We start from the raw sequence: 27,679 nt of genomic DNA, 5'->3' as shown, positions 1-27,679 counted from the left end.
CCTAGACCTTTTTTATCTTTTATTTTGAGGTGGGATCTCACTAGATTGCTGAGTTGCCCAGGCTGGGCTTACACTTGTGATCCTCCTGCCTCAGCTTCCCAGTGCTGGGCTTGCAGAGACAGCTAAAAGCTTCTGATAATTTGAGAAAAGGTCTTTGTCACTTTTAGGGAAAATCATCCCATCTCTGCTTGCCAGGAGGAAAACTTTTACATGTGACTTTGGAGTAGTGCAATGGTGGGAAGGGGGCTAGGACCCCCACCCGGAGTGTCAGGCCCATTCAGCTGTGTGCGAAGAATTCGCCCGATTCAAAGGGAGACCCAGACTTCGCCCTTGGCCCTGGGTTGCTAGGTCTGTAAACCTGCAAAGTCCTGCCTGAGTAGCCTCATTTTCCTAAACCTTTGGGTGCTGGGGAGTCTAACAGGACTATCATGGGTTACTCTGGACCACACTGTGCCTGTGATGGCCTCCAGAGGAAATGGAGACTGAAGGGACAGCCAGCCTCCACAGCTGTACATTCCACATCCACAGATGCAACCAAGCATGCCCTGACAATACTGGAGCAAGAACACCCTACCTCTGTACCAAACACATACAGATTTATCTTTCTGCTCCTTCTTCCCTAGACAACACAGCGAAACAACTATCTACATGCCATTTACATTGCATCTGGGCATCACACTGCAGGGTTTATGCAACTACTATGCCTTTTTACGTGAAGGACTTCAGCATCTGCAGATCTGGGTATCCACAGGTGGTTCCCAGAATCCATGTGTCCTGGACACCAACAAACAACTGTACTAGCTCAGCCCCCAGAAGGAAGCCCAGGAAGCTAGACTTGGAGGCTAGGGGAGGAAGACTATAATCAGAAAAACACAGCTTTTCCCAGATTGTATGGGAAAAATGCCCTGAGACCCAAAAGTCAGCAAGCAGGGCAAACGTGATGCTCATGGCAGTTTTCCCCAGTTGTCACCCAAGAGTGGGAAAACTCGAGGAGTCAGTGAAAAAGAGGCAGACCAGAGGGAGAAGATTCCAGGCAAAGGGTGGGAGGCACAGCCTAGGGGAATATAAGTCACAGGAAAAGATGCTTCTGACAAGGAGTGGGTGGCACAGTGCCCTCCAGCTAGTCACCGGGACCACAAAGTAAAGGCCACAGACACACCTATGAAAGGGGAGCATGCCTAAAGGAGGGTATTTTGTTCTTCCTTTAGCTCTCTCCTACAATACCAGGAGTTTATGGTTACTGAGCAACTTAGTAACCTGCAGTAAATCCAAATGCACAGATTATTTATATTCAGATATGTGATGACATACCTCTTTCTGTTGTTCTGGAAACATCTTCAGCACAGGATACGATCAATCTGAAAAACAAGACGGCAGCACAAGATGACTTGGAACCTCCACACTGGTGTGGATAAACCTCCCATTGCCTCCCACAGTCCCTGGCCTGTGATCTCTGCTCCTTGCTTTCTTCCACAACTGAACAGGCCACAAGGAGCATCAGTCTCCAGTGGGAATTGGGAGACTGTGCGCCTAAGGCAGTTGGATGCTCTCAGGCCTTAAACTGCAGAGCCAGGCAATCAGGCTGGAGCTAGAGGCTTAGGAAATTGGAGAAGACTTACAGATGTAGGGGAGCAAAGGAGCCATAAGAGTCTGCAATGGTGCTGTTGCCAGCAGGAAGATAGATGAAAATGGAAATGACACCCAGAGAAATTTCCCACTGGGAAAAGCCTTGATAGGTTTACCAGAAGCTCAAACCTTCATGCACAAGTCATCTTGGGACACTTAAACTACTCTAGAATGAGACAAGAGGTCATAGGACTCACACAGGTAACCAGGAATCATGGTACCTATCTATAATTCTGGTTACTTGGGAGACTGAAGCAGGAGGATCAGAAGTTTGACATGAGTCTAGGAAACTTAGCAAGACCATTTCTCAAAATAAAGAATAAAAGCCAGGCATGGTGGCACACACCTGCAATCCCAGCATTCAGGAGGCTGAGCCACAAGAATTGCAGGGAGTTGCAGGCCACCCTAGGCTACAAAGTGAGTTCAACTGTAGCCTGAACTTTGCTTTGATACCCTGTCTCAAAAAGACAAAAAAAGGAGAGAGAGAAACAGAGAGACAAAGAGACAGAGCCAGAGAGACAGAGACAGAGACAGAATAAAAAGAACTGAAGATTTGGCTCAGTGACTGAGCACTTGCCTTGCATGCATGGAACCTGGTTCAATCCATACTACCACCAAAAAAAAAAAAAATGGAAACCTAAGTGCCCATAATTAGAAAAATGAATTGCGGTGTACCGATACTAGCCATTATAAATAGGTTATAGAAGAATATTAAAGGACGAGGCTGTTGGAGAAGTTGTGATTTCTTTTGGAACAGGAGTTGAACCCAAGGCCTTTGCACTGAGCTACATTCCCAGCTCTTCTGTACTTTTTATTTTGCTTACAGGGTCTCACTAGGTCACTAAGTTGCCCAGACTGTGTTCAGACTCAGAATTCTCCAGCCTCAGCCTCCCACAGTGCTGGGACCACAGGCATGTGCTATCACACTTGACTGTTTAATGATTTTTGAAAAGTACCTTTTTATTTTTTTGCTTAGTTATTTAAGAACTGGAGCCTGTACAAGATGAAGTTAATGGTAGTTATCTCAATAGTAGAATTACAACTGTTTATTTACTTTCTTCTTTTCTACACTTTTCCAAGATTACAATACATTTGTTACTTCTAAACTCAGAAATATGTATTTTTCAAAGAAAGTAAAACCTAATGTGCATAATTTTATTGAAAACTCAAAAATAAGCCAAGTTTATTCTTGCTGCTCATTTCCTCCTACTTAAAAATCAGTGATTTCTTACATTCAGGTCTTAAAGATAATTCATTAGTGAGATTCATTTTAAATTTAAAGCTTGGTTAGGGCTTGTTTTGTTTTTTGGGTTTGAATGTTTGTTTGCTGTACTAAGGATTGAACCCAGAGGTACTACATCCCCAGCCCTGTCTATTATTTATTCTGAGATAAGGTCCCACCAGTTTGCCCAGGCTAGCCCCAAACTTGTCATCCCCCTGCCTCTGCTTCCCATGTACTTGGATTACAGTGTGCATCCCCACACACAGCTGGACAAATCATTGTTGGGGGGAGGACGGAAAACAATAAAAGCACAGCCTTTTCAGCAAATGGTGCTCAGCCACATGGAGAGCTCTATGGACAAGATTTTTTAAGTGAATAGTCACATAGGAAAGAATGAAGTTACCTTCTACTAAATATAAAATTTAACTTAAAATAGATCAAAGACTTAAGTATCAGAGCAAAAACTTTAAAAGTCATAGAGAAAAACAGTGGTAGAATTTTATGGCCTTGAATTAAGCCAAGGATTTTTAGACATAAGACAAAAGCATAAGTAACAAAAAATAATGAACTCCAAGAAAATTAAAACTTTTGTGTTTCAAAGGACACCATCAAACAGTGAAAAGACAACCCAGAAAATGAGAAAATATCTGCAAATCATATATCAGACAATAGGTTTACACCTAGAATATATAAAGAACTCTCACGACTCAATAATAGACAACCCAATTCTATCTGAAATCATGAAAATACTCTAAAATTGACCATAGCAAGAGTTGCATGAAGATGTAAATATATTAGAAACCATGAGTAAATTTTATGGTATGGATCATATCTCACTAAAATTTTGTTTTAACAAGTTCTACTTGAAACTCTGGGCCTGACTCCACACATTTATTCACCTGACCCTAGAGGCCAGAACACACTCATGCGGGCACCCACAGGTCTGACCAAGCTGAAGCTTCTCCTGGCATCACCTGGGGTTTTCTGGGTCCTACCTGGACCTGACCCTACCCTTCTTCCTCTGCCATCTCCTGTTCCAACCCTCCTTCCACTCTACCTCAGAAACTCACCTCGGAGCTGCACGGCTCACGTGGGACCTGACTCTCCCAGGCCCCAGCCTGCCTGCCACAGCAACGCTCAACACTCTCCGCAGGGAACTCAGCCCTCAGTCAGGAACTCAGCTCAGTACCAACACAGGCATGGCGAGCACGGAAAGGAGGTAAGACAGGACAAGAAATTCTGCAAGTTCTGGGACGTCTAGGGACAGCTGCAGACACCAAAGAGTTTACACTGGACACTTCAAGACTCTGCCCACTGAAATGCAGCACTGCCAGAGAAGTTTAACCACAGGTGTTTACTGAGATCTTCCTGCCTAATGACCCCTGCCCTCTCTCCATCCCTATAAAAAAGGACACACTTCTCTTTGTTCACTGCAGACGGTCTTATCCCGCTGTGGGCCTGCACCCAGACACAATAAATTCCATGCCATGTTGCTTTTACACCAGCTTGATGGGCTCTGCTGGTCTTCCTCCCTTCCCCTGCGGATGGTACATATGTTATAAGAGCCAGCAAATGCCACCCAGCCACTCTCCGCAGCTGTCTTAGTTAGGTCTGGCCTTCTCCACCTTTCTCTCTTTTGTAACTCTGTCCTGCCAAAACCACAGCTGAAGTCATCCCAAAACAGCTACAAGGGAGATTCCTCAAAGGAGTCCCCCAAACCATTCCAAGATGGTCGATTCAGACGGCAAAGAAAGCAGCACCAAATGTCAAAGTGGGTGGTGAAAAGCCTGTTTGAGAAACTTTACTTACAGCACAGCTGCAGCAGGACTGTGGAGCAGGAAGAGGTTCCCCTAGAGGTGTTCAGGGCCACAGTCGGTGGGTGGAGTTCACATGACAGTGTAAGGAATCTGGCTGAGGGCAGGGGCCAGTTTCTCTCAGCGTTTTGGGCTATAAACTAGACACTTTTATCAGTGCCTAGGAATTTTTAAGGCATTAGTTTCAAGCCTCAGATGGCTGGGTTGCCAGCAGTCACGGCACTGTGATTTTCAGAGAGGATATAATAAGAAAGTAGGGGACTTGGAGAGCCTTACAATTTACCTCTAATGATTTGGTTGGATTGGGGGTTTTTTTGTAAATGGTTCTTAAAATCTCCCATGCCCACTTCTTCTGTGATGTTTCCTGGGCTGGCAGAAAAGGGTAGGCTCCCCTATAAGGGCCTTCTTCCTAATTTTAGGAAGCACTAACACACAAATCCTAAATCAAAAGTAAATACAAGTGAATGTCATAAGCTCAAAAATCCAAAATGTACTGTACTTACTATAACTTGTTCTCTTCCTGTAAAACTTGTGTAATTGCCAGTTAGGTTGCAACTTTGTAATATCCCAACCATGTAAACCATCCCCCCCTCCCTTCCCTGGTTCCTTTTATGGGGACAAACTCATCCTAAGACTCTGACCCCTCCCCTTGCAGCTTGCTACTGTGTAACTCCCTGCAGCCCCTGGCTCAGGCCACACTTCCCGGGCTGCTTTTCTGGGACAGTGTTCTCTCCGCTGAGCTCAGCTAATACAGCACTTTTTTTAAATTTTTGGAGTCCGTCATTTTTCTGCCCATAGCAGTGAACATTACAAAACTCAAACTCACAATTTTTAAAAAGCTTTCAGATTCCCGAAACTGTTTTTGCCTCCTTCCTTTCTCAGCCTTTCCAAATCCAACTGATCAGCAAGCCTTGAAAATCCTCTCTCCTAGTGTTTCCAAAGTCCACTTCCTTCTCTCACCACTTGTCTTCTGCACTCTGATTTGTTTAAGGCCTTCTCATTAACTAGCTGGTACAACGTCTGCCACAGAGAGGCCATGGGGATAAGTATCTGTACCTGCTGCCTCGGCATTTGCTACAGTTTTAGATTTAACACAGGTTTTGGTTTGGTTTTCTGAGACAGGTCTTTGCTATGTATCCCAGGCTGACCTCAAACTCTCAACAATCCTCCTGCTTCAGCCTCTGGAGTACTGGGATTACATGTGTGAGCTACCAGGCCCAACTCACAGTCTTAGTTTTAAAAGACTACTCATATTATTTAATTTACTGATTTCACAGTATTTTAAAGGTGAGCCAATAAAACTGCCCTCTCTATGACTATTACAAAGCTGTACATGAGATGCAAAAATAAAAATTTACAACATAAATTTTACTACTAAAAAATCTTTAAAAATAGATCTAAAAACTAACTCCTAATGTTACTTTGGAGCATGTGAAAGAAAATAGTCCTATCAAGCCATCCAAGAGAGCCCTCAGGGCATTTGAACCTACTAGTATTGAACCATTCAGTCACAGGAAAGGTCTCCTGGGAGTCTGTGAATTTCTATTCTACCTTCCTGAGGAAAGCCAAGGCTCTTGGATGGAAAAGCATCCTCCAAGACCAGTGTCCGGTCCTCACTGCTTTGTAGAACTCCTAAAATAGAACATTAAGGATCTGAATCCTACAACAAGGGCTCCTAAATGCCACTTAGGCCTAATCAAGTTTTTAAGGGCTCATCTCAAAAGAGGAAAAAGAAAAACAATGCATTACGCTCCACTCTAAAAAGGACTCAATCTCAAAGGACTTTCCTTTATTCTGAGGTTATATTTGCCCTATGGGGGAGACAGCAAAATATTCTTTTTCTTATAAAAATACAGAGCATATCTGATGAAGGTAGTTATTTTTGTATCTTTAATATAAAAAGTAAAAAATCAGCAATCTTGTGCAAGACTCGCAACCTTCTTTTTTAAATTTTAGCAGCACAAGAATTTCACAATTCGGGCCAGGAATTTAGCTCTGCAGTATAAGCACCTGCCTGGCAAGTGCAAGGTTGTGAGTTTGATCCCTGGTACAAAAAAAAAAAAAAAAATTCACAATTCATAAGCCAGGCATGGCAAATTACACCTGTAATCTCAAACTCTGAGAGGATGAGACAGACCTTAGTAACTTAGCAAGTTTCTGTCTCAAAATTTAAAAAAAAAAAAAAAAAAAAGATGTTTAAAAGGAGAGGAGGAGCTAGCACAGCACAAAGGTCCCAGGTTCAATTTCTAGCCCCGCAGAGAAAAAAAGGAATTCCCCAATTTTGAGTTCCACTCATCTCAGCATTTCCAAGTCCACTCCCAAGTATGGACCATGACAGGGTCACTCACTATTCTACCAACTCCAGCCTTGTAGTAGTAGTGGCTTCCTGGAGTGTTAATAAAGCTCACAAGGCACTGCTCAGCCCAATGGGGAAGGGGCGTGATCACATAGCGATGTCTGACACAGAATGGTGGAGGTTGGTAAGGTATTGGGAAATTAGGTGGCAGAGTGACACAGGAAAGCATCTGACAAGCACCAGCCCCTCGACTAGAACTTGCCAGAGGCCATTACTGAAAACCCTTGGTAAAGTGTAAGTGAAAAAATCCACTGGCTTGTGAAGCCCTTTAGAATACTGTATGTCACTGCTGAACACTGAGAAGGAGAGAACGGTGAAGTCATGACAGTACCCCACGGTCAGCAGGGCTCGTTCACTACCTCCTGGCCTGGGATTCATTCCTGCCTCCTCAAAACCTCAGCAAGCTGTCAATGCTGAATCTGTCACTTCAAGGGTCTGCAATACACCTGGGAAGGGCATTTGGCCAAAGTAGGGTGGCCAGGAAAGGGCGGTGGAAAGGATTCAGAGAATTGACCACTGGGAGTCTTTTTCAAAGAAACCTACCCTTGAGATTACACACCAGCAATTCAAAGTCCAAAGATTCACAAAATATGAAAGGAAAACAAATATACTCAAGCAGTGGAACAAAAACCCAGACAGGCTTTTTACTAGGAATAGAAATGACAAAGTAGTGTTCTCTGCAAATGCATATGGACTGATGCAACACCCAAAGTTAACAAATTGTGCCTTCCTAATTCTGAAAAGGCTCTTTTTTTCCGAAGTCCTCATCCCCACTGAACAGTTCTGCCCAGGCACTGGCTCTGCCTGCCTGCCTGCCTTATGAAAGAAGTGGGCATAGAAGGCAGGGTCTCATCTGAGATAGGCCAGTGTTCAAACTTCCACCTTCTCAAGATTTAGAAGTTTGGAGCTCACATATACCCTTACTTCTGGAAAGGAATCCTTTAGAAAGACCTGTTCCAGGGACAAATCCACAGGTCTAAGACTGTTCACTATAGCCCTGTTTGTTAAGTGACCAAGATGAAACAACTCATTGCTTATTATTGAGAAAATGATTAAAGAAGGTGAGGCACCATTCCGGTTGACTATTATCTTCTTTTAAAGCCCTGTAATGTTTCCAATGTTTTGGTTTTATTCTTTACTGTTTTGTTCACTTTTATTATAACTGATGATATAGGCAATTCTTTTTAAGATAGCAAGAGGCAGTATGGTAACCATTGTTGATCACCTAGTATTTTGTTTTTACATTATCTATTATGTTCATCCTTTTGATTTGACTGACTCTGTTCTGTTATGTCACATTTCGTTTTACTCTCTTCAAAAAAAAAAAAAAAAAAAGTAATAAGAACTGTGGGAGTAATAAGACCCAAAATGTGTAACTGTCATTATACAAAAGAAAGGAAAAGAAAGTGCTCTAAAGAATATAACCGTGGGGCTGGGGGTTTAGCTCAGCGCCATAAGCACCTGCCTTGCAAGCAGGCAGTTGTGAGTTCGATCCTCGGTACCGATAAAAAGGAAAAAGACAAAAAAAAAAAAAGAATATAACCGCATATATATTTAAGTGTATAAAATAGATAACCATATTACTGAGTTTTATTGGATCATTGAACAAAACTGTTTCCAGTCTCACTGTTTGAAAGTCCACTTTATATGCTTTGATTTTGTAACTTGAACAACTATTTCTAAGATAACCATATGTAATCTACTAACTAGTGATTTCCTACTGTTTATGTTTTCTGAAATTTTGTATAACTTGTACCCTAGTTCTGTTTTTTTTTTCTTTTTCTCCTTAATTTAAAAAAAAAAAAGAAGAAGGAGGTAAGGCACATTCATGGAACACATACCTTGTAATGCAAAAGAAAGAAATGAATCCCGTAAATACTGAAATGGGAAGGTGTCCATGATAACAAAGCAGGAACAGCAAATTGCTAAACAATGCACAATGTAATTCCATTGTGTGTATACATAATATACATGTATACATTCTCATGAGCATATGTATTTTGCAAATAAAAATTCCAGAAGGATATAGGCTAAGTGAACAGAACTGGGGAGAAAAGAACTTGCTTTTTTTTTAACTTTATATATTCCTGGACCGTTAACCTTTTAAAATACATTACTTCAGATAACAAATACATATAAGCATAAAAGTAAGAGCCATCATTATTCCTCTTTTGCTAAATCAGGGAAAAAACCAATTACTAGGAAAGAAACCGCCTGGAGAAGCAAGACTTAGCTCCTTTCCTCTCTAGCAGCTTTACACATTTCTCCAGCCTTCACTGGCACATTAGGTTGTATTTTTACTCAGTTTTGATCAGTAAAAAACAACACTGAATTTTTGAAGCCGGATTCACATTCTTAGAAAAATAAAATAAGAACTACAAATCCAGACAGTTAGAAGTGAGCAAAGCCTAGTTTCGCATTCGTCAGCGATGGGATCTTGGGCCTTAAATCTCATTGATTCCTGACCATCTCACCTTCATCCTCTCTGAATACACTATTTATTTATCATTTACCCTGTTCTTGCCTCTAAATGATTTGAATAAATTCCCAAATGAATTTAAGGCAAGGAAAAATAATTGATCTGAAAATTGTAAAATTGTTAACAGGAACTAAGGTAGAGAAATGGTTAAGAAAGAGAGCTAAGTAAAAATGCTATTTTAAATAGAAACTCTTAACATTCATGAGCATATTTAATGTCTAGTTGATATGCACTAGAGCTCCTCAGAGTTGTTATTGTAAAACTAAGATTTATAATAACCATAAAATTGTTAGCAGGAACTAAGGTTCAGAAATGGCAAGAAGAAGGATTAAGCAAAATGTTATTTTAAATAGAAACTCCTTGTTATGGCTTGAATATAGCTGTCCCCCTAATGCCTCATGCAGTCGAGCTGGGGCTTTTCAGAGGTGGCAGGATCCAGGACGTGTGAAGATAGGATTAAGGGTGTGTTACTCATTTGGCATAATTCTACTGACAGTGCATAAATATAAATTCATTAAACTTCCTCATGTTCTCTAGAGGTCCCTGATATTTCTCATAAGCCAATTTGTAATAAACCTCTTGACACATGCCTACCTACCTCTACTGACACAGAGGTTTGATCATCTTCAAAAACTAGCTTAAAAGACAGTTCAAGTTTAGTCATTCACATATGAGTTCAAATCCCAAAGATGCCATCATGACTGTGTGAGCCTAAACAAAACCTCTTTGAACTTTAGTTTTCTCATAGGGAAAAAAAGAGGATCTTGACAGTACCTATTTCTTAGGGTTGTTATAAGGATTAAATCTGATAATGTTCTTAAAGAACTTAAGCAAATGTGCAATTAACAGTAAAGTATTACCACTGACTAAATTCTTGGTACCTTTTTCTTCAAAATGTAACAATAGGAAAGTGCAAAAGTTGTTTTATTCCTGGCCTAAGGCTGTAACTCAGTGGTAGATCATTTGCTTAGCTTGCATAAGGCCCTCAATTCAATCCCTAGCACCACAAAAAAATTGTATTATTCCAATGAAAAGATGAAATAATCCTTACAAATACATCTCCACAGATCAGAAAGAAAAAGTAAGTTGTGTCTCAAAGCAAACTAAAGATTTCTTCCACAACTTAGACAATAAGGACATGTCTCCTGGGGATTTAGTAGTTTTTGCTACAGAATAAGAAAAGATTTAAGTAAGAATCTTTTTGAAGGGGGCTGGAGATTTAGCTCAGCGGCGTAAGCACCTGCCTTGCAAGCAGGCGGTCGTGAGTTCGATCCCTGGTACCGATAAAAATGAAAAAGACAAAAAAAAGAATCTTTTTGAAGTTTCTAGTACAGAAAACACAAACCATAATAAACACAGATACCATTTACACACTAGTGTGCCAGTCCTGTGCTGAATGTTATGCACACTGCTTTTTTTAAATTCTCACAACCACCCACTTTACGATGACACTAAGGTTCAGAGAGGTGAAATAAACTGCACAAAGTCACTACCACAGGGTCACCAATTTTCTGAAGAGCAACAATGGGAATTCAAACTCATCTGTCAGGAAAGTGACCCACCTATCACTTTTCAGATCTCAGTTATCTAAGTTCACTAACGCAGGGGAGCTTAATCTAACTCTCTCTTGCAACGTCAAATCCTTAGTACTCTTCCCTTATATTATCTTCCTCTGCAGCTCTAATCACAATAATATTTTTACCCTTATTGAATATTGGGGCTTCTCCTACCAAACTGTAAGCTCCACACACCACAGCTCCTCAATGTTCTCATTTATTTAGCAACTTTGGTCTCTATCATCCTACACACACACTGTAGACAACAGCAGTCTCCATTCACATTTACACTGATGGAATGAATGGAGAAATGCAATGCCCAGAAATAATGCAGCAGCCAGGATTCTATGCTAGTGAGCACCAGTCCTCGTGTGTGAAAATGACAATGCTAGCCAATCAGAGGGGCAAGAGAATACTGAGGCAAAGCTTAGGACTAGAAGAGTCTCTCAGAGTACAAATCTCACAGTGGTGAGATGGTACGGCATCTTTGCACTTGAGGTGAGAGTAGGAATGGACCCAGTGACCACAGTCATGCCACATGGGCTCAAGCGCTGCTAAGTGACACTGGGCTACCTACTTAACCTCTGTGTGCCTAGAGCCCTCATCTATAAAACGGTAACTGATGGAACCTACATCTATATAACTACTAGAAGAACAAACACATTATTGCATGAAAAATACCTCAAAGCCTAGCTCTCAATAAGCATATAATAATATGCTAATAATAATGCCTGCTAATGGCTGTTAGGTTTTTTTGTTTTTTGGTTTTTTTTTTTTAAACCCAGTTTGTCATTTGTTTTCTTCCCTGGAGTAATCCCAGTGAACATGGGTTTCAAAGGCTGTAAGAGTTAAGCAATAAGGACTTTCCTTCCCTCTGAACACTTAATTCAGGACAAAGCATTAGAGTTAAAGGACAATAGAATTACACCAATGATTCACTGTTCCCAGCAATAACCCTGGATTCTCGACAATCTTAGGTTTCACTTTCAGGTCTAAAAATATGTGATTCTAGAAGTATGCCAACATACTTCTTTCTTTTTCTGCTTTTTGGGACATAATTTCACCATGTAGTTCAAACTGATTATGAAATAACTTTATAGCCCAGGCTGGCCTCCAACTCGCAGCAATCCTCCTGCCTCAGCCTTCCTAGTACTGGAATTACAGGCATGCACCACTATGCCTGGCCTGCCAATTTAATTTTTAAGCTAAATGAAGAATTTAAAATTACCACCTACTGCAATGAAATGGGACTCTTTTTTGTTTACTCTAGGCATAATATTAAATGCCTAAATTGTAAAAGATATAGCATAAATATGATGATATGAATACCAAAATCTCAATTCTGACAGTTTCACTTTTATTTGTATAAAAGCATCTCTCTTCTCAATTGCTTTCCTAATAGAAATATATAAACTCATTTGCTCTTGTAATATATTAACTATCTTGCAATTAAAAATACAATCAAGTATTTTGTAATTTTAAAAAAGCTATAAAGACATCACTGGAACAAGTGGTGCTACTTTAATGTGGTATCTAATGTTATTAGATAACACACTGTATATAATTGAATTTCCTCAATATGATAATGGCATTATGGTTATCTTAAAGAATTTTTGTTCCTAGATTTGATTCTTGTGCACTTAACACACAAATTATTTATTCTTCAAGAACACAAATTAATACAATTTTGTTTGAGTTCTAACCCATTCTACATATGTTTATGTGTATTCATACACAGATATGCATAAATATATATGTAAATAAGAGGAGTATCTTTCTTTTGTAGTTACTTTTCCTAGTATTTTATTCTGCTATTTGCTTTCACTGATATTTTCTTAAACTATTTTAAACAGAATCTCATGCAGTTCACAGGTTTTGCCCCTTACCAAAGTGAAAGCAACTGAAAATAAAGGAAACGGAAATACAAAAATAGTTACTAAATCTCAACAATTTTTGCTACATGTGTAGTCAACAAGGAAAAACCCAAGATTTCAGAGCAATATATTTTAAACAAGCTACATAAGGCCATCACAATCATAACATAAAAATGCTGATCCAATCAAAGCACTATCTCCTTTAGGACAATCAAGACAATCTTTTGAAAACATAGCCAAACAAAGTCACTTCAGTCTAATAAAAATAAAAAAGAAGTAACTTCTTTAAGTAGAAAATTATATTTGCTACCTGTCAGAAATTTGAGCCCTCAGGACTCAAGACTGGCTTATTTGGTCGATGCCCATCTCAATTTTTACAATGTCATTTTTTTTATTTTGTACCACAAGTGAACAGCCAGATTTAAAAGGGGAGAGTGGAGACAAACAGGAAGTAGACTTTTATTACATAAATGTTCAGACAAAAAACAAATGTGGCTACACTGGTTTCCCAGAGCCCCACATTTATGTAACTCCAAATAATTTAACCCTTAATGTACAGTCTTGACAAGCACAAACTCCCTCTGAATAATGCTGCTGTAGCAACCCAGAGAAATTAGACACGCACACACAAACACACCCACACACACACACCTGCCCACCCACCCAGCCAACAATCAGTAACAGCCCAGAGAAGTCAATGCTTAACCAAAATAGATATTTCAGGAGAGGTGAGAGAAAGTGTTCACAAGAAAAAATTTCAATTGAGTTAACAATTCTAAGAGAATCAGGAACACCGTTGTAGCCAAAGCTAAAGTACACTGAAGCCTGCTTTGGGCCGCATATTTGTATTCTTGGCACCCAGCAGGTTGGAGCAAAAGGATCTCCATGAGTTCAAGGCCAGCCTGGGCTACACAGAAGGAGCAAGTAACAAAAGTGTCCAACTGTAGGCAGCAGCTCTAGCCCACTGAGTGCTTGCTCTCTCTGGACAAACTGGGCCCCAGTAACCTAGTGCCCACAGAGTATGAGGTGGTGGTCCCTTGAATCTCACTCAACATGCTGGAGACAATGGGGCTGTGTCCTCCTTGTTCAAAGGTCAGGCCATTCAGTGTTGGAGGACTTCTGTGAATGGGAAGAAGATGCGGGAGTCACACCTCCAAGGATAAACCTACCTGCTCCTGAGGCAAGCCAGGCAGTCTGCTGGGGCCCTGAGTGCTGCAGCCCAGCCCACAGCCATGCCAACGGGCTCCCGGCACCTGAACCGCCTCATTTTCCCCTTCCCTTGAGTGCTCCCATGTTGGGAGCCGCAGCCCCGAGCCCGGTCGCCTCACTTGGCGGACGTGAGGCCTGTAGTAAAGAGTAAAGCCTGAGGTAGATTACCCCTCCCATCGAGCACGTTAGTTTCCTGCTTACCGCGTAAGCAACCCGCTCAACAATATAGTCTGCCTGGCAACTGATGATGTTAGCCAATCAGCTTGCCTTGCTTACTTTAACATGATTGGACACTGTATCCGTATATATACTGGTGCCACCCCTGGGGGGGAAGAAGAAGCCCGGAAGTAGAAGCCTAGAAGGAGCCGCGGGGAGCGGACCAAAGGAGGCTTCGGCTGGGAGCGATCCCAGGGCAGGCTGTACGGAGAAGGAAAATAAAAGAAAAGGTTGTCCACTGCCAGACTTTGTCATGTGTCCTTCCTGCCGGCCGGGAGCGACATCGACATTTGGAGGCCCGCACGGGGACTGATCACCCCCGAGACGTGACAGCGGACAACGCTCCAGTACAGAGCTGCGAGACAGGTGAGTTGGGGATAAGCCTGGGCTCTGGGTGGCGCGCACCTACAGGGCTTTTAGACTCCCCTCAGGCTCACGCGTAAGTGGCGGATTCCTTGGGCCTCACGCGGTGAGTAACATATTAAAAGATGGGAAACATGCTAGGTAGCAACACTAAGAGCGAGGGTGGTTGTGGAGAAAGCTCTCAAGAGCTTACAAAAGTACGCAGGGTATTTGAGCAGGCCCAGTCGGGGAGCTCCCGAGAGGGGCCCGTCAAGGGGAACAAAGATGCTAAGGAGAAGGACGGGGCTCTAGCCTCGGAGTCGTCTGACTCCGAGGACGAGGGAAAGTTGAATGGCAAGGAGGCCAAAGAGACCAGCTGTCAGGAGCCTAAGTCGCTCGATAAGGAGTCGCAGGGTTCTTTCCCAGCGTTGCGCCGTGAATTGCGCTCCGCTCAACTTGGTCTGCGGAGGAGTAGAGAGCTCCTGAGCGCTCCCCGGCGCGAGAGGGAGGCGAAGCCTTCCGCCCCACCTTGGGGGCTGTTCCCGGAGGCGATCCCTCGCCGCGAGGCGGCCGCCCGGGAGCTCCCTTCCCCTTCGCCAGAACAGGAAGTGATGCACGGGCCCCCATTTTCCGCCCAATCATGGCCGCCGTCTTATGCTCCGCCGCCGGCGGGTCGGTATTTTTACAGGCAGCTTTGGCAGGGGGGACGTTTGTCTCATGAGGTACATCCACCACCTGGGATAGATAGTGGCCCCTACGGGATATTTCCTGTACAAGTAGCTATGGGCCAGGGACGTAATGCACGGGAGCCTTTTGAGATAAAGCAGATTAGAGAACTTAAAAATGCAGTTACAACCTTTGGGCCGACTGCGCCTTACACCATTGCCATGCTGGAGAACCTGTCTTCTGGGCCCCTCACCCCCGCGGACTGGATTCAGCTGGCAAAGGCGTGTCTGCCCTCGGGTAGTTACCTGGATTGGCGAGCCTGGTACGCAGAGTTCTCTGCAGAGCAGGCTGAGAGAAACGCCAGTCGGGGAAACCGGGGGTGGAACAAGGAAATGCTTATGGGAGAAGGTCGGCACGCTGATGATCAGACTCAGTTCCCCGGCGCTGTCTATGAACAAATCAACGCCATAGGGCTCCGCGCCTGGAAGCAGGTAAGTGGTGCCGGAACAGCCTCCTTGTGTCTTTCAAAAATAATTCAGGGTACCACAGAGCCATTTGTTGACTTTGTGGCCCGAATACAAGATGCTGCCGATAAGATATTTTCTGATCCGGGAGTGGCTCGACCGCTGGTAAGGCAGCTGATTTTTGAGCAATGTACAAAGGAGTGCAAGGCAGCGATAGCTCCTCATAAGAACAAGGACCTCAACGCCTGGATTAGGATATGTAGAGAGATAGGGGGGCCGCTCTCCAACTCGGGAGTGGCTGCTCTCCTGGCCGCGGCTGTACAGCAGAGGGGACCTCGCGGGTTAGAAGGGGAATGTAAGGCTAAAGGGTGTTTTGCCTGCGGGGAGCCAGGACACATTAAACGTCATTGCCCAAACAATGCAGATGCTAGGCCTCGTCCTAGGAATGAAGAACCATATGTTTGTGGGCGATGCAAGAGGGGATCACACAAAACTGAGGAGTGTAGGTCGGTCTTTGATGCTCAGGGCAACCGTATTTGTGGACGAGATGCTAGAGGGCCAAAAAACGGCCAGAGGGGGCCCCCTTCACAGGCGGGCCCCCGCCCCAGAGACAGGACAGCTCAGGATGGCAGCCTTCAACAAGGGCCACCCCTGGGTCAGCAGGTGTGGACCTCAGTGTCGCCTCCAGACTTATATTAGTGCCTGATACGGGTGTTCGAGTGGTTGAAACCACCTTTAAGGGACCGTTACCCGAAAATTCCATGGGTCTGGTGATCGGGAGATCCTCCACGGCCCTTCGGGGTCTCATAGTAGTCCCGGGGGTCATAGACTCAGACTACACAGGACACATTAAAATTATGGTTCAATCTCTTGTGGGTACTATGGTAATCAATAAAGGAGACAAGATAGCGCAGCTCTTGCTGCTCCCCAGTCTCCACAAGAGATTCCCCTCAAAGCAGAAAATTAGAGAAAGTCAAGGTTTCGGTTCCTCAGGGGAAGTCTTCGAGGGACTCCATATAATACTTGATAAAAGGCCCATGCTCTCACTTAAGGTCAATGGCAAGAATATAACAGGGCTCCTAGACACAGGAGCTGACCGTTCCATTATCTCTAGAAAGGATTGGCCCTCCAACTGGCCCACCAACACTGCAGATAACACGCTGCAGGGCCTGGGGATGGTGTCAGCTCCTCAGGTTAGTGCTTCAACCCTGTTCTGGTGCGATGAGGAGGGTCATCAGGGCCATTTCCAACCATTTGTGTTGCAGTTGCCAGTGTCTCTATGGGGAAGGGACATCCTCACTCAGATGGATGTCACGCTTACGTCAAACTGCTCCCCCCAGGCTAAGGATATACTCAGGAACCAGGGATATACCCCCGGCAAAGGCTTGGGCAATGCCCTACAGGGTCGGACATCCCCAATACCAGTAGAGAACAAAAAAGGTAGGCAAGGGCTGGGTTTTTCTTAGGGGCCGCTGAAGAAGCTCTCCTACCCACTTCGATCAAAATCACCTGGAGGTCAAATGATCCGGTTTGGGTACCTCAGTGGCCCCTGCCTAAGGAGAAGCTATTAGCCTTGTCAGAAATAGTCAGTACACAACTTAGATTAGGACACATTAAGCCGTCAACCTCCCCATGGAACACCCCCATTTTTATAATTAAGAAAAAGTCTGGCAAATGGAGGCTGCTCCATGATCTAAGGGCGGTCAACGCGCAGATGCAGTCCCTGGGGGCGGTCCAGAGGGGGCTGCCAGCTCTCTCAGCCATCCCTCAATCCTGGCCAGTTTATGTTATAGATCTTAGAGACTGTTTCTTCTCAATCCCCCTGCATCCAGAGGACACTCATAGGTTCGCCTTTACTTTACCCACCATTAACCAAGAAAGCCCTGATCTCAGATACGAGTGGATAACGCTGCCCCAAGGTATGGCCAACAGTCCCACTATGTGTCAGATTTACCTTGATTCCCTACTGGCCCCCCTACGGAAATCCTTTCCCAAGATAAGATGTGTACATTACATGGACGACCTTTTGCTCAGCGGCAGGGACCCAGACATGCTAAATAATATGCTCGGCCAGTTGGTCGAGGCCCTGAGACAAGCTAATCTGCATGTTGCCCCCGACAAGATTCAGGGAGGAGAAATGGTGACCTACTTAGGCACGAAAATCTCCCCTATGCTAGTCTCTCCACAGAAGGTCACCATTAGGACGGATGGCGTTAGGACCCTAAATGACATGCAAAAGCTATTGGGAGACATTAATTGGATTAGGCCATATTTACATATACCAAATTCAGATCTCAAACCCCTGTTCGACCTTCTAAAGGGAGACCCAGATATAGCCTCCCACAGGAGGCTCACTCCTGAGGCAAGAGCTGCCTTACAGAGAGTGGAAAAAGCCTTAGGTGGAGCTACCTTACACAGAATTGAACCAGGGCGACCCTTTGATGTCTGTTTGCTACAGACTAGTCTACAGCCCACAGCGGTGATTTGGCAGAAAGGACCATTACTGTGGATACACCCTAAGGTCTCACCTGCAAAAGTCATAGAGCATTACCCGGAGGCAGTCGCTTCATTGGCCCTTGAAGCGCATGATAGAGCTGTCCAACATTTTGGCTCAGGACCACAAGCCATCCGAGTACCCTATACCGCCAGCCAGATCAAGACCCTGGCTGCCTGCATAGATACATGGGCCATTCTGAGATGTGTTTTCCATGGGGATATAAACAATCAATACCCTAAAGACCCTATCTTGTCATTTGTCACTCAGCACCCTATAATTTTTCCAAAGGTTACTGCCTCTGAGCCATTAGTCCCAGCAACTACAATATACACAGATGGCTCTAAGACGGGGATAGGCGCCTATGTGATCCTAGGCAAGCCCCCGGTTACCATACAATTTGAACCTGATCAGCCTCAGGTGGTGGAACTGCAGATCGTTAAAATGATTCTTGAACGGTTCTCAGAAGCCATTAATATTGTCTCCGATTCTAGGTATGTGGTCAATGCTATGCAAGTGCTTGAGACTGCCGGTTTAATTAGATCCACTTCCACAGTGGCTGGGCTGTTCCTGTCTATCCAGACATTGCTTCAGAACAGACACCATAAGGTCTTCACCACCCACATAAGAGCACATACATCCCTGCCGGGGCCCATGGCACAGGGGAATGCGGCTGCTGATACTGCCACTCGCCCGTTATGGATTTTTACCTTACTAACACCAATCGAGCGAGCCCGTGCCTTCCATGATAAGTTTCATGTCAATGCCAGGACACTAGCAAACCATTTCCATGTTTCCAGAGCAGATGCACGAGATATCGTGCGACTATGTGACTCCTGTGCCACATACAAACCTGCCATACCGATGGGAGTAAACCCTCGAGGTTTGATCCCTGGTGATGTTTGGCAGATGGACATCACACATATACAGGAGTTTGGGACTCTTAAATATGTTCATGTTTCCACAGACACCTGTTCTCACGTCATATTCGCAACAGCAGAAACAGGTGAAAAAGTGTCTAATGTGATCAATCATTGCCTGGCGGCTTGGGCCGCATGGGGCAAACCAAAAATATTAAAAACTGATAATGGACCAGCCTATATAGGCAAAGCCTTCAATGAGTTCTGCAAAATGATGGAGGTTCAATTAAAACATGGTATCCCATACAATCCCCAAGGTCAAGGAATCATTGAGAGGGCTCATAGAAGCCTCAAAGAAATTTTACAAAAACAAAAAGGGGGAGTAGGCCAAGGCCTGGCCCCAAAGGCACGATTATCCATGGCACTATTCACACACAATTTTTTAAATTTAAATAATGATAATTGCTCCCCAGCCGTGGAGCACTGCAACCCTTCCCCCAACCATAAAGGGTGGGTGAAGTGGAAAGATGTCCTGACAGGACAATGGATGGGCCCGGATCCAGTGGTCAGCTGGAACCGAGGCGCGGTTTGTGTTTTCCCACAGGAATCAGGACGAGAACCACTGTGGGTACCGGAGAGACTGACACGGGCGATAAAGCCCTCGACTGAAGATCAGACCTGCCCTACCGGAGATCCATCACAGACCAACCAACAAGATGAATAGAAATAGCGATAGCCCGAAATGGACAAGAAGATCCTCAGGCATATGCATGGCTCGCTCGCCTAGCCTACGACCGAGTCTAGAGGTGGTGAGCTTCCCACACTCCTCCTCTAAAAAATTATGACATAGCTGGGTAGGAGAGTCAATGACGGGTAAGAGCGTACTCCCCCGGTGCGACTCAACCTAAGCCAGGCCCTACCCCATCCTGCACGTAAGCCGCTGGACTGTTAGATGCTGCCCAGGTCTAAATTTCTCTCCGAGGGGATTTCTTTACGGAGAGGAAATGAGTGCAAGCTTGTGTGCATCCAGGTTCCGTCCAGTTTGTGCCTGGCCCTAGAAAAAGGACGAGGGCCTCAGGGCCTTGGCAGACCATGGGACGGCCGACCAGGGTCTAAGCCAAGGACCTACGGTGGGCCTACGCATAGGGCATAAGCCTCTGCACCCAGTCCAGGAAGGGCTACGATGCGCACATTTATAAAAAAATAAAATAAAAAAGGGGGAGATGTTGGGAGCCGCAGCCCCGAGCCCGGTCGCCTCACTTGGCGGACGTGAGGCCTGTAGTAAAGAGTAAAGCCTGAGGTAGATTACCCCTCCCATCGAGCACGTTAGTTTCCTGCTTACCGCGTAAGCAACCCGCTCAACAATATAGTCTGCCTGGCAACTGATGATGTTAGCCAATCAGCTTGCCTTGCTTACTTTAACATGATTGGACACTGTATCCGTATATATACTGGTGCCACCCCTGGGGGGGAAGAAGAAGCCCGGAAGTAGAAGCCTAGAAGGAGCCGCGGGGAGCGGACCAAAGGAGGCTTCGGCTGGGAGCGATCCCAGGGCAGGCTGTACGGAGAAGGAAAATAAAAGAAAAGGTTGTCCACTGCCAGACTTTGTCGTGTGTCCTTCCTGCCGGCCGGGAGCGACATCGACACTCCCAGAATGCAAGTGAGGCCCTCCTGTCCTCCCCTGGCCAGTGGATCTGCCGTCCCCAACGGTGCACTCCCTCTTCTGGGAACCCCTTCCTTTCCCACTGTTGAGGGAAAACACTGACGCAAACCCTTTGGACGGTCAAATGCAGCACATGTGAACTCATTTGCTCCGTGTGAAAGCCCTTTGAGGGACTCTGCTAGTATTCTACTCTATTAGAAAACTGAGGTGCAGAGTGACCAAGTGACTTTCTCAAGGTCCCACCAGTGAAAGGCAGCCAAGATTCAAGCCTAGCAGCAGCAGAAGAGTCCACTCCCCCAACCCGTAAGCTGCACTGTCCCTGACGCCAATCGCAAACACCAAGTCCCCTCCAGCCTTCCCTGAGCCCCTCAAGGCCTGCTGCTCACACCTGCAGTCACACTCCCACTCACTTGGCCTGGGCATCTGCTGCATCTTCCTCTCCTGCTAGATTAGAAAGCCCAGGAGAACAAAGCCTCAGGCTTTTGTAATATCACCTGCATATTAGTTTCCTATCACTATTACAATAAACTGCCACCAACTTAGTGGCTTAGCAATACAAATTTCTTGTAGAATTTCAGTTCTATAAGTCCCCAGGTCAACATAAGTCTTTTGAGACAAAATCAAGGTATCAGCAGGGCTGTGTTCCTTCAGGACGCTCTAGGGCAGAATCAGCATCCTCACCTATTCCAGCTCCTACTGGTGCCTATTTTCCTTGGCTTGTGGCCCCTTCCACTACCTCAAAGCCAGCCACAGACTGTCTCTCAGACTCATCCATGGTCACATCTCCTCTGACCACCACTGGGAAAGCCTGTCTGCTTTAAAAGACTCACATGGTTAGACCATACCCACCCTGATAAATCAGGCTAAGATCCTAACCTCAAAGCCATAAATCTTACCTCACTTTGCAAAGTCCTTTTTGCTAGGTACAGAAATCTATTTACAAGGAATTAAAACTTGAACATCTTGCGGAAGAGTTCCGTATTCTACCTACTACCATTTGTGTACAAACCTCAAACAGCAAGGCGTGATGGAACATGCATATAACCCCAGCCCTTTTTTGGAGACTGAGGCAAAAAGATTGGCGTGGGTTCCAGGCCAGCCTGAGCTACCTACTGAGAACCTGTCTCAAAAAAAAAAAAAAAAAAAAAAAAAAAAAAAAAAAACAACCTTGAACGGAGTGGTCCCCTAACAAGAAAGGACTTCTCCTCTGGATGCCTGGGTACGTGATCCACCCACAGATCTCTGATTTGGCGTGCATTCCTGCTGTGTCCCCAGATTGCCCAAAAGCTCTCCGAAGGTTCTAACTTCACCAATAGTGGCTAACAGTTCATGGTAGACACATGAGGATGTGTGAGAGTCTGGGGACAAACACAATGGTAACAAATCATGAGTTCAATCCCCACTTCAATTGTTGCTTTATTTTTTTATTGGGGGAAGAGCTATAAATTTATCACTTCTTTCACAATGAAAAAATAGAAAAGAATATAAAAACTCTCCTTCTCTCGCCTAGCCCAATCATTTTTACATTCAGAAATATTTTATGTATATACAAGTATATAAATATATTATTGGCCCCTTTGTTTCTATAAACGGCAGCAATGCGTATTTCCTTCCAACGCCTTGCTCTCTACTTAACAGACTGCGCCCCATCAAACCACAGAGCGCATTCCTTCCCTTCTGTGGCTGTGTAGGACTCTACCATGCCGCAGCACTAGAATCCATCTCATCAGTGCCCACCCCGACATTCTCGTGCTGTTATCAACAGTATTCAGTGAACACCTGTGTGAGCATGTCTGAGGGGTAAACTTCTGTAAGCGGAAATTTGGGGTTCACTAAGGTCATGTAAATTTTCTTTTTTTATCTCTGCCAGTCCCATCCAGGTGAACTATGATCTACTTAAGTAAGATTTAACTGGTATTTCCTTCAATTAGGTATGAGGTCAAGCATTTTGATGTGGTCAGGAGCAGCTAATCTCTTTTACATGAATCATTTGTTCATGTTGTTTGACTAGTTTCTTATAGACTTCTTGTTCTTTGCTGACTTATAGGAGTTCTTTTTGTATCAGAAAAACTAATCCTTAAACCGTGGGTTGCAAATGTATTTTTCTGGTCTATAATATGTCTTTCATTCTGTTGACAGTGGTTTTGCTATGCCAATTTTTTAAGTTAATCACTTTTACCATTATTTTCCTTATTTTGCATCATACTTAAACTACTCCTGTTTGTAAGTTATAAAAATACCCACCTTTGATTTTTCTAGAGACTAATCCCATAAACAGTGAACAGTTTAACCCTATGGATATGAATTGCACCTAACCATGATGTACTACTGGTCATAATGTATGGAAACCTAATTCTATGTCTTAGCAGCTTTTTTTACTCTACAGTACAGAAAAGCACTATCCCATGACCATTAAGGAGGCAGTAAGTACCATATTTATTTATCCTGTTTTACCAGAAAGGTGAATTTACTGCCCAAAGATACACAGTACAAACATACTCAAACAAGGGCTCCAGAATGCCACAAGTTGAGCACTTGTTTTATTCTTTATTTTTGAGGGAAGGTGTTGCTGAATTGCCCAACCTGGGCACAAACTCATGATCTTTCTGCCTCAGTTTCCCCAGAGTGCTGGGATTACAGGCAGCATTAAGATCTTTAAGGACCTCTCTGAAGTCATCACCAAATATCTTCAAAGAAAGCAAATAGTTAACTTTTCTATTCAAAAACTACATTTATTTAACTGAATCAAACAATGACTCAACCTCAAATGTCCAAGCCAATGTTCTCATCAACTGACAGAATTCCATGTTCTTATGGCACACCCATATAATCTGCAATATTTAATTGAAAAATCAGGAAAGGAAGCATTCCCAGATCCTCAAGGGTTATGAGTGGATTGTGAAGACCAGTGCTTCTCAATTTGGGGAAGTGGAGAAGGTGCGGACCCCTTTTCAAATCATACATACCCCAACCCTACACTGCAACAGCCCCGCTGCAGGAGTGCATACATGCCCTCCACTTGGTGGATGATAGTGAGGAATGTTAAAGCCACCATCTCAGAGGACAGGGTCTGCATCTGTACAATCCCTTTAAATCACAGCCTTCAGTTTTCCAACCTTCCTCTTGTCACAACTCTTCGGCACACTCCTGATGCCCATTGGCGTGGGCAGTTCAGTCCTAACTGTTACCCCAGGTCACCTATGCTTCCTGTTCCCTTAGCATTTCTTCCCCTCGTCCTCCTTATTATCTGCCACTGCAAAAGTCTCCTTAGGACAGAGACTTTGCCTAAATGATTCGTGCTTTATTATAATTCTGGCACTAAACACAGTGTCTGGCATAAGGTCAGTGCCCAGTAAGCATTGGGCAAATTAAATTTGATTGAATGAGCTGCAGTTAATTTTCTCCATTTGTGCATCGTCATCAAATGTATAAGCAACCCAGTCACTTGGGATGGAAGAGGGGCATGAGCACAGGACACTGGGGCCCCTCCTGCCTGCCACTTGTGGCTCATCCGTCCTCTTGTGTGAAAAGAATACTCTTTGTTAGTAACACCCCAGCGTGGAACACCTTAAAGACCCAGGTTTTCCTCCAATGGTTTCTATCTTTCCTCTTGACCTAATTCCACTGGACTATATAAGTAATAACGTTAAAATTCTGCCATTAAAAATCAAAAATAGTTGGGGGTTGGGGTTGCAAGCCAGTGAAAAAGTATGTACCTAGCACATGCATGGTCCTGGTTTCAGTCTTTAGCACTATACAAATAAATAACCAAAAACAGCAATCAAACAAAAATTATTGATTGCTTACCACATGCCAGACAGCATGCAAACCTTGAAACATGAATTATTCCACATAGTCCTCCTGAGAGCAAGATACCATTATTACCTCAAATTTACATGTAGCAATAAAAACGGTACCTAAATCTTACAGCTGATAAGTAAACCGGTCACAATTTTAGCTCATGTAAACATTCAGAGAAGCTCTCTTACACCTGGTAAGTAAAGAGGTCACAATTTTAGCTCATGTAAACATTCAGAGAGGCCTCGTTTTCTTGATATGGGACACACACCCCCACTACTAACAGGATATCCACACTTCCTCCTTGGAAATAAATGCTTAAAAGATAATCATAGGGCAGGACAGCAACTAAAATACTGAGTTTTTAATACGTTCAAATGCTTTAGGGATATGGGTGGAAGCAGATATATATATATATATATATAGATAGATAGATAGATAGATAGATAAATAGATATAGATATAGATACAGATATATATACATATATATTTGAGGAAACTCAATAGCCGGACACTGAAAATTACAGTCATCTGCAGAGAGGAAGTAACAGGTAACAGACCTGTTTAGGGTCACTGGCCATACTAACAGGGTCCCAAGGCTAACTGGAAGACAATGACAATACTAAGTGATAGAGTGCTCCTGATTTGGTCCTGGTTACAGATCCTTTAAAAATAAATAAGACAGAGAGACTAACATGCTTCTGAGTTCTAAGGCCTAACTATGCCATGACACACATAAGAACCAGGTCACTTGTAAAGGAAGCTCACTATGTGGCTTCCATGGAAGCCCAAAGAAACAGCACTGCCTGTAGGCTCTTAGAAGCAGGAGACCGGAGAGGGAGGCTTCAAAGAAAAGGCAGAACTAGGCCTCGAGGCTCCATGAGGACAGGCACAGAAACCAGGACCTGCCTGGGGTAGTTAAGAAACAGAAATCTCTGAGGCAGAAGGTGCTGAGCTCCCGGGAGAGGAGGGGCTGGGCTGGCAGAATATTACCAGGAGGTAACTCTGGAAGGGCTGTCACAGGCATTTTAGGATAGAGAGGTCCCTGGAAGAGGAGAGGATAGCGGGCTCCTAGCTGTTAGAAGGCAGGGACAGAATGTAGTCAGGCTCTTAGAGGACTGGTTTTCCAGAATGATCCAGCCCCTACTGCCCATCCCACAGTTACCCAAATCCAAGGATACTCAAGTGCCTTATATGAGATGGCATGGCATCTGCATAACTTATGCACAGTCTGTCTTATACTTTAAATCACCTCTAGAAAACTTATAAAACCTAATACAATAGTCACACATTGCTTCATTCACATGGATTTGGTGTGGTACTTACTATCCAACATGTGGCAAACTCCAATTTTTCTTTTTGGAACCTTCTGGAATTACTTTTCTAAATCACAGTTAGCTGAATCCATGAACATGGAAGCCACAGATAAGGAGCACTGATTAAATGGAAGCCTGACACAACAGCAGCCAGTCATCTGGGTATGCATGGGTAGAGGACAGGGTGACAGGAAGAGTAGTTACAGGTCAGGCTTTCAGTGGGGGCTGCAGGAAATCACCAGCCAGAAGAGCTCATGGACTGGAGATGGCTGGAGGAAAGTACACTTAAAAACACAGAGGATTCGGGAGCGGCAAAACTATTTTGTACGGTACTGTAACAGTGGATACATGTCATTATATGTTTGTCAAAACCCAGGATCATATAATAGCAAGAATAAGCCCTAACATAAACTGTGGACATTGGGTGATAAGGACTTGTCAGTGAGAGTTCACTGATTGTAATGAATGTGCCACTCTGGTGGGGGTGCTCATATTGAGAGATATTCATGCAGGTGGGGAGATACTTGATCTCTGTACCTTCTTCTCAACTTTGCTATGAATCTAAAACTGTTCTAAAAATAAATAAATATTAAAATTTACATTAAAAAAAGAACTTGGACAGAGGGCATGATGGAGAAAAAGAGCCAGGGATGAGTCACAGGCCGGGTGATTGGAAGAATGTTAGTGTTAACAGGCAGAATGAGGAAGTTGAAAAGGAGGGCCTGGCTTGGGAAATAAAACAGAAGAGTTCAATTAGGAACACAGCAGGATGGCATAGGTCATCCACTCAGTTCTCTGGGTGGCTGAGGTAAGAAAAAGTACAGGTATGTTCACTGGACTGGAAAAAAATCAATCAATGATCCACTTTTAAACTGAGAAAACACTTTTTAAAAAGAAAAGCACTGGGACACATGGGAAATCCCCATCTTTCCAGCGTGTCAAAGATCAGCAGCTGGATAAAGTTTCAATTTCTTTTTAAGAATGAAAGCACAAAAAAATTATATGCAATCTGCTGGTTCAGTAAAAATACACCCAAAGGGACACTGATCCAAACACAGAGAACTAGCAAGTCATTTCAGGGGCAGACAGATTTCCCCTGTGGGCAAGCAGCTCTGCCTACACTGCACAGAAGAGTTCACATGAATGGGAGACACAGCAGAGCTAGTCAAGGCCACATCGCCTGGCCAGGCATTCACATTCTGCCCTTTAGCAAAGGAAGCTGTTTAATCTCCCTGTGTCTCAGCCTCCTCCTCTATAAAAAGGAGGTAACTGCCTACTTTATGGATCTACTGTAAAACTCAAAGGAGCAACATGGAGATGTGTGTCCAGCACTCATTAAGTCAGCTATGGTCATCATAGGACTTTTCCAAGACCTTAGAGGCAAAAAGTGCTGAGGTGCCTTCCTCGTGACCATGGAGCATTTACTCGTTTAAAAAAATTTTTTTTTTCTCAAGCATCTTCTTTGACAAATTGGATAATAACGTTTAGGGACCAGAATGCTTTCAGTCTACATGCTCTGACACTCAGCCTGCCCATATGAGTTACACACCAAGCCACTCCCTGAAAGATCAGCTGATATTCCATGGACATCCAATACCTGGCCTGAATTCAGGAAGCCTGAGGTAAGACGAAAAAAGTCCTTTGAAAGTGGGTGAAATGGCAAAGTCTAATCTGTTTCATTTTGTTTTTTGTTGTACTAGAGATTAAACACAGGACCTTTGTAC

General features: G+C 43.9%; 1 protein-coding gene across 2 annotated transcripts in view; it reads right to left on the bottom strand.

Annotated features, from left to right (window-relative positions):
* The window catches only part of Snx10 (sorting nexin 10), a 66,015-nt gene that overhangs the window by 21,619 nt on the left and 16,717 nt on the right, over positions 1 to 27,679 (bottom strand). For both annotated transcript variants that reach the window (XM_063239667.1, XM_063239663.1), the window contains one exon: positions 1,312 to 1,358. In XM_063239667.1, coding sequence (XP_063095737.1) covers positions 1,312 to 1,335 — 24 coding nt within the window. In that variant the 5' untranslated portion in view covers positions 1,336 to 1,358. The remainder of the gene's footprint in view (positions 1 to 1,311; positions 1,359 to 27,679) is intronic.

Source organism: Cavia porcellus, unplaced genomic scaffold, assembly GCF_034190915.1.
Source record: "Cavia porcellus strain 051 isolate PalLab524CR breed Dunkin Hartley unplaced genomic scaffold, mCavPor4.1 scaffold_2, whole genome shotgun sequence".
In the NCBI taxonomy this organism is placed as follows: Eukaryota; Metazoa; Chordata; class Mammalia; order Rodentia; family Caviidae; genus Cavia; species Cavia porcellus.
This window is presented reverse-complemented; position numbering and strand designations above follow the sequence as displayed.